Source organism: Phalacrocorax carbo, unplaced genomic scaffold (assembly GCF_963921805.1).
Source record: "Phalacrocorax carbo unplaced genomic scaffold, bPhaCar2.1 SCAFFOLD_470, whole genome shotgun sequence".
Lineage (NCBI taxonomy): Eukaryota > Metazoa > Chordata > Aves > Suliformes > Phalacrocoracidae > Phalacrocorax > Phalacrocorax carbo.
The window spans coordinates 116-7,000 of NW_026990302.1; the positions used below are offsets into that span (position 1 = coordinate 116).

The following is a 6,885-nucleotide window of genomic DNA, read 5'->3' on the forward strand; positions in this document are numbered from 1 at the left end:
GGGGCCCAGGCTGTGTCAGGTTTGGGGGTGCAGGAGTGGGGGGGCGGGTATTGGGGGGCAGGTTTGGGGGTGCAGGGGTGGGGGAGCAGCTATTGGGGGGCAGGTTTGGGGTGCAGGGGTGGGGGGGCGGGTATTGGGGGGCTGGTTTGGGGGTGCAGGAGTGGGGGGGCAGGTATTGGGGTGCAGGTTTTGGGGGTGCAGGGGTGGGGGGGCGGGTATTGGCGGGCTGGTTTGGGGGGGGGCCAGGCTGTGAGTCTGGTTTGGGGGTGCAGGGGTGGGGGGCGGGTATTGGGGGGCCGGTTTTGGGGGTGCAGGGGTGGGGTGGCAGGTATTGGGGGGCCGGTTTTGGGGGTGCAGGGGGGTGCAGGTTTTGGGGGTGCAGGGGTGGGGGGGGTATTGGGGTGCTGGTTTGGGGGTGCAGGAGTGGGGGGGCGGGTATTGGGGGGCTGGTTTGGGGGTGCAGGGGTGGGGGGGCAGGTATTGGGGGGCTGGTTTGGGGGTGCAGGAGTGGGGGGGCAGGTATTGGCGGGCTGGTTTGGGGGGGGGCCAGGCTGTGAGTCAGGTTTGGGGGTGCAGGGGTGGGGGGCGGGTATTGGGGGGCCGGTTTTGGGGGTGCAGGGATGGGGTGGCAGGTATTGGGGGGCCGGTGTTGGGGGTGCAGGGGGGTGCAGGTTTTGGGGGTGCAGGGGTGAGGGGGTATTGGGGTGCTGGTTTGGGGGTGCAGGGGTGGGGGGACGGGTATTGGGGGTCTGATTTGGGGGGCCCAGGCTGTGGGGCAGGTTTGGGGATGCAGGGGTTGGGGGGCGCATATTGGGGGCAGGTTTGGGGGTGCAGGAGTGGGGGGGCAGGTATTGGGGGGCAGGTTTTGGGGGTGCAGGAGTGGGGGGGCGGGTATTGGGGGACTGGTTTGGGGGTGCAGGAGTGGGGGGGCAGGTATTGGGGGGCTGTTTTTAGGGGTGCAGGAGTGGGGGGGCGGGTATTGGGGGCAGGTTTTGGGGGTGCAGGAGTGGGGGGGCGGGTATTGGGGGGCTGGTTTGGGGGTGCAGGAGTGGGGGGGCGGGTATTGGGGGCAGGTTTTGGGGGTGCAGGGGTGGGGGGGCAGGTATTGGGGGGCTGTTTTTAGGGGTGCAGGAGTGGGGGGGCGGGTATTGGAGGCAGGTTTTGGGGGTGCAGGAGTGGGGGGGCGGGTATTGGGGGGCTGTTTTTAGGGGTGCAGGAGTGGGGGGGCGGGTATTGGGGGGCTGGTTTGGGGGTGCAGGGGTTGGGGGGCGGGTATTGGGGGGCAGGTTTTGGGGGTGCAGGAGTGGGGGGCGGGAGTGGGGGGCGGGTATTGGGGGGCTGTTTTTAGGGGTGCAGGAGTGGGGGGGCGGGTATTGGGGGCAGGTTTGGGGGTGCAGGGGTGGGGGGGCGGGTATTGGGGGGCTGTTTTTAGGGGTGCAGGAGTGGGGGGCGGGTATTGGGGGCAAGTTTTGGGGGTGCAGGGGTGGGGGGGCGGGTATTGGGGGCAGGTTTGGGGGTGCAGGGGTGGGGGGCGGGTATTGGGGGCAGGTTTGGGGGAGCCCAGGCTGTGGGTCAGGTCTGGGGGTACAGGGGTGGGGGGGCTGGTTTGGGAGGGCCTGTGGGGGGGGGATGGACATGGGGCCTTTGGGTGTGGGGCAGAGCTGGGGGGGCTGCAGTGCCGGGGGTGCAGGTTTTGGGGTGCAGGGGGGCAGATATAGGGGGGCTGGGGGCAACTGTCAATGTGGGGGGGGTCACGTGTGGGGTTGGGGTTACTTGTGGGGCTGGGGGGGCACTTGTGGGGCTGGGGGGGGAACTTGTGGGGCTTGGGGGCCGCTGGGGGACTGGGGGGGCACTTGTGGGGCTGGGGGGCCGCTGTGGGGCTGGGGGCTCCCTCCGGGGGCCCGTGGGCGCGGGCGCACCTGTGGGGCAGCCCCACTGCTCTGCTCTTTCCCCGCAGGCGCCGTCGCACGAGGGCCCCTCCCCCGCCTCGTGCGCTCACGGGCCCTCGTGTCGCATGGCCCCGCCCCGCCCCCGCCTCGCCCCCGCGCCCCCCCCCGGCCCCCGCTGACCCCCCCGGCCCCACCCAGGAGCCGCCCAGCAGGTGACGTCATCGCACGAGGGCTTTGCACGAGGACCGGGGGGGGGGGGGGGAGGGTTTGCACACGCGTGTGCGGGGCTGTCATGCAACCCCGGGGCACAAGTGTGAGCACAAGCCCTTGCACGCGTGACCCTCACACGCCCAGCCCTTGCACGCTCAGACCTTGCACACTTGACTCTTGCACACTCAGACCTTGCACACCCGGCCCTTGCACGCTCGGCCCTTGCACACCCACATCCCCGTGCACCCCCGTGAGCGCCAGCGCCCCCCGCAACCCCCTTGCACGCTCCCGACCCCGCTCACACTCGTGATCACGCCTGCCGCTGCTCACAATCGCGACCCAAACCCCCGACCCCCCCCCCAACCCCACCCCACTGTGCCCACGCGTGCGAAGGGTCATGCAAGGGGTCACGTGAGGGGGTTGTAGAAGGGGGGTGCGAGGGGGTCGTGCAAGGGGGGTCGTGCGAGGGGGTCGTGCGAGGGGGTCGTGCAAGGGGGCCGTGCGAGGGGGTCGTGCGAGGGGCTCGTGCGGGGGGTCCGTAGAACAGGGGTGCGAGGGGGCCGTGCAAGGGGGTCGTGCGAGGGGGTCGTGCAAGGGGGCCGTGCGAGGGGGTCGTGCAAGGGCCGTGCAAGGGGTCCGTAGAACAGGGGTGCGAGGGGGCCGTGCAAGGGGGTCGTGCGAGGGGGTCGTGCAAGGGGGCCGTGCGAGGGGGTCGTGCAAGGGCCGTGCAAGGGGTCCGTAGAACAGGGGTGCGAGGGGGCCGTGCAAGGGGGTCGTGCGAGGGGGTCGTGCGAGGGGTCCGTAGAACAGGGGTGCGAAGGGGGTCGTGCAAGGGGGCCGTGCAAGGGGGTCGTGCAAGGGCTGTGCAAGGGGTCCGTAGAACAGGGGTGCGAAGGGGCCGTGCAAGGGGGTCGTGCGAGGGCCGTGCGAGGGGGTCGTGCGAGGGTCGTGCGGGGGGGTCCATAGGACAGGGGTGCGAGGGGGTCGTGCGAGGGGGTCGTGTGAGGGGCTCGTGCGAGGGGCTCGTGTGAGGGGGTCGTGCGAGGGGGTCGTGCGAGGGTCGTGCGGGGGGGTCCATAGGACAGGGGTGCGAGGGGGTCGTGCGAGGGGTCGTGTGAGGGGGGTCGTGCGAGGGGGCTGTGCGAGGGGGTCGTGTGGGGGGTCCGTAGAACAGGGGTGCAAGGGGGTCGTGTGAGGGGGTCGTGCGAGGGGGTCGTGCGAGGGGGTCGTGCGAGGGGTCCGTAGAACAGGGGTGCGAGGGGGCCGTGCGAGGGGGTTGTGCAAGGGCTGTGCGAGGGGTCCGTAGAACAGGGGTGCGAGGGGGGCCGTGCGAGGGCCGTGCAAGGGGGGTCGTGCGAGGGGGCCGTGCAAGGGGGTCGTGCGGGGGGGTCGTGCGAGGGCCGTGCAAGGGGGCCGTGTGAAGGGGTCGTGCAAGGGGGCCGTGCGGGGGGGTCGTGCAAGGGGGTCGTGCGAGGGGGTCCATAGAACAGGGGGTGCGAGGGGGCCGTGCGAGGGGCTCGTGCGAGGGGCTCGTGCGAGGGGTCGTGCGAGGGGGTCATGCGAGGGGTCGTGCGAGGGGTCCATAGAACAGGGGTGCGAGGGGGGCCGTGCGAGGGGCTCGTGCGAGGGGCTCGTGTGAGGGGGTCGTGCGAGGGGTCATGTGAGGGGTTCGTGCGAGGGGGCTGTGCGAGGGGGTCGTGTGGGGGGTCCGTAGAACAGGGGTGCGAGGGGCTCGTGCGAGGGGTCGTGCGAGGGGGTCCATAGAACAGGGGTGCGAGGGGGTCGTGCGAGGGGGTCGTGCGAGGGGGTCGTGTGAGGGGTCCGTAGAACAGGGGTGCGAAGGGGTCGTGCAAGGGGGCCGTGCGGGGGGGTCGTGCAAGGGGGTCGTGCGAGGGGGCCGTGCGAGGGCCCCGTGCGAGGGCCGTGCGGGGGGTCCATAGAACAGGGGTGCGAGGGGGTCGTGCGAGGGCCCCGTGCGAGGGTCGTGCGAGCTCGTGCGCGCGCAGGCGGCCATGTCGGGGGACTACGAGGAGGACGTGTGCCGCAGCGCCCTGCGGCTGGTGCAGGAGCTCTGCTTCGCCCCCCGCGCCCGCCCCCCCCACGACAAGTGCCTCGAGTTCACCGACCTCCTGCGCCACCGCGGCCACCCCCGGCCCTCGGACGGCGGTCAGCACCGGGGGGGGGCGGGGGGCCCGGGGGGACCCCCCCAGGGGTGGGGTGGGACCCCCCAGGGATGGGACACCCCCCCCAAAGGATGGGATCCCCCCAGAGATGGGACACCCCCCCCCCAGGGATGGGATCCCCCCAGGGATGGGGTGGGACCCCCAAGGGATGGGACCACCCCCCCCAGGGATGGGATCCCCCCAGGGATGGGGTGGGACCCCCATGGGATGGGACACCCCCCCCCCAAAGGATGGGATCCCCCCAGAGATGGGACACCCCCCCCCAGGGATGGGATCCCCCCAGGGATGGGGTGGGACCCCCAAGGGATGGGACCACCCCCCCCAGGGATGGGATCCCCCCAGGGATGGGGTGGGACCCCCAAGGGATGGGACCACCCCCCCCAGGGATGGGATCCCCCCAGGGATGGGGTGGGACCCCCATGGGATGGGACCCCCTCCAAGGGATGGGATCCCCCCAGGGATGGGATGGGACCCCCAAGGGATGGGACCCCCCCCCAGGGATGGGATCCCCCCAGGGATGGGGGTGGGACCCCCATGGGATGGGACCACCCCCCCCAAGGGATGGGACCCCCCCAGGGGTGGGGTGGGACCCCCAAGGGATGGGACCACCCCCCCCAGGGATGGGATCCCCCCAGGGATGGGGTGGGACCCCCATGGGATGGGACCCCCTCCAAGGGATGGGATCCCCCCAGGGATGGGATGGGACCCCCAAGGATGGGACCCCCCAGCCGGCATGGGACCCCCAAGAGATGGAAAACCCCCCCCAGGATGGGATGGGACCCCCCAGGGATGGGACCCCCCCAGGGATGGGATGGGACCCCCCAAGGATGGGACCCCCCCAGGGATGGGAACCCCCCAGGGATGGGATGGGAACCCCCCCTCAGGGATGAGACCCCCCAAGGATGGGACCCCCCCCCCGGGGATGGGACACACCCCCCCCCCAGGGTGGGGGGCACCCAGGATGGGGACCTCCCCAAGAAATGAGACCCCCCAGGGGAAGGACCCCCCCCCCAAAAGGATGAGACCCCCAGAGTTGGGATCCCCAGTTTTTTGGGGGGGGGGGGCGGGAGGAGGGGGGGTGGGGGTGGGGGGGCCTAGAAGGGGAGAGGGGACCCCAGAGGTATGGCGGGACCCCAGGTGGGTGCTGGGCCCCCCGGGTGGGTTTTGGGGACCCCAGGGTGGGTGGCGGGACCCCAGGTGGGTGCTGGGCCCCCCGGGTGGGTTTTGGGGACCCCCCAGGAGGGTGGCGGGACCCCAGGTGGGTGCTGAGCCCCCCGGGTGGGTTTTGGGGACCCCCGGGTGGGTTTTGGGGACCCCCAGGAGGGTGGCGGGACCCCAGGTGGGTGCTGGGCCCCCCGGGTGGGTTTTGGGGACCCCCCAGGAGGGTGGCAGGACCCCAGGAGGGTGCTGAGCCCCCCGGGTGAGTTTTGGGGACCCCTGGGTGGGTTTTGGGGACCCCCAGGAGGGTGGCGGGACCCCAGGTGGGTGCTGAGCCCCCCGGTTGAGTTTTGGGGACCCCTGGGTGGGTTTTGGGGACCCCCAGGAGGGTGGCGGGACCCCAGGTGGGTGCTGGGCCCCCCGGGTGAGTTTTGGGGACCCCTGGGTGGGTTTTGGGGACCCCCAGGAGGGTGGCGGGACCCCAGGTGGGTGCTGGGCCCCAGGGTGGGTTTTGGGGCCCCCCAGGTGGGTTTTGGGGCCCCCCAGGAGGGCGATGGGCCCTAGGGTGAGTTTTGGGGACCCCCGGGGTGGTTTTTGGGGACCCCCAGGGACCCCCCCAAGATCTCAGTGAGGACCCCCAGATTTTGCTGGTCCCTCGTGTATATTTTAGCCCCCCTCCCCCAGATTTCAGCCCCCCTCCCCCCGGGTTTGGGCCCCTCCCCCCGGGTTTGGGCCCCTCCCCCCGGGTTTGGGCCCCTCCCCCCGGGTTTGGGGGTGCCCCATGGGAGCCACCCGTGTCCGTCCCCCCCAGAGGTGTCCGTCAGCCTGCTCTCGGTCATCGTCACCTTCTGCGGCATCGTGCTCCTGGGGGTCTCCCTCTTCGTCTCCTGGAAGCTCTGCTGGGTGCCCTGGCGCCACAAGGGGGGGCCGGGGGGGGCCCCCCGAAAAGAGCCCCCCCAAGGAGGAGGGGGAGCTTTCGGGGACCCCCTGCCCGAGCGAGGGGAGCCGGGTCCCGAACCCCCCCCCGAACGCTGCTACCTGGACATGGGGCCCTGCCCTGAGGGGGGGGGGCGGGCGCTGGGACCCCCCCCCGCTTCAGGGGATCCCCTCGGGGCCCCCCCAGGGCCCCCCCGAGCTGGGGGGGGAGGGGATGGGGACCCTGCCCAGCGCCCCCTCCCAGCAGCACGTGGGTGGCAGGTAGGGATGGGGGGGGGGCGTTGGGGAGGGGGGACATGGGGGGGACGACATGGGGGGGTCGGGGGGCACATGGGAACGGGGGGGACATGGATATGGGGGGGACACGGGGGGAAATGGGGGGGTAGATGGGGGGGCTTGGGGGGGGCAGGGGTGGACATGGGGTGGGGGGGCACGTGGGAATGGGGGGGGCACGGGGGGGTGGGGGGGTAGATGGGGGGGCTTGGGGGGAGAAGGGGGGGGACATGGGG

At 72.2% G+C, this 6,885-nt stretch overlaps 1 protein-coding gene across 1 annotated transcript; it reads left to right on the forward strand.

Moving 5' to 3' along the window:
• Positions 1 to 1,849: 1,849 nt before the first annotated feature.
• Positions 1,850 to 6,637, forward strand: LOC135310990 (synaptotagmin-3-like; the record flags this gene model as incomplete). The annotated part of the gene is made up of 3 exons (XM_064440136.1): positions 1,850 to 2,101; positions 4,106 to 4,265; positions 6,252 to 6,637. Coding segments are annotated over exons 2-3 (540 nt in total), but the record flags the coding sequence as incomplete, so codon positions are not given.
• Positions 6,638 to 6,885: the final 248 nt, after the last annotated feature.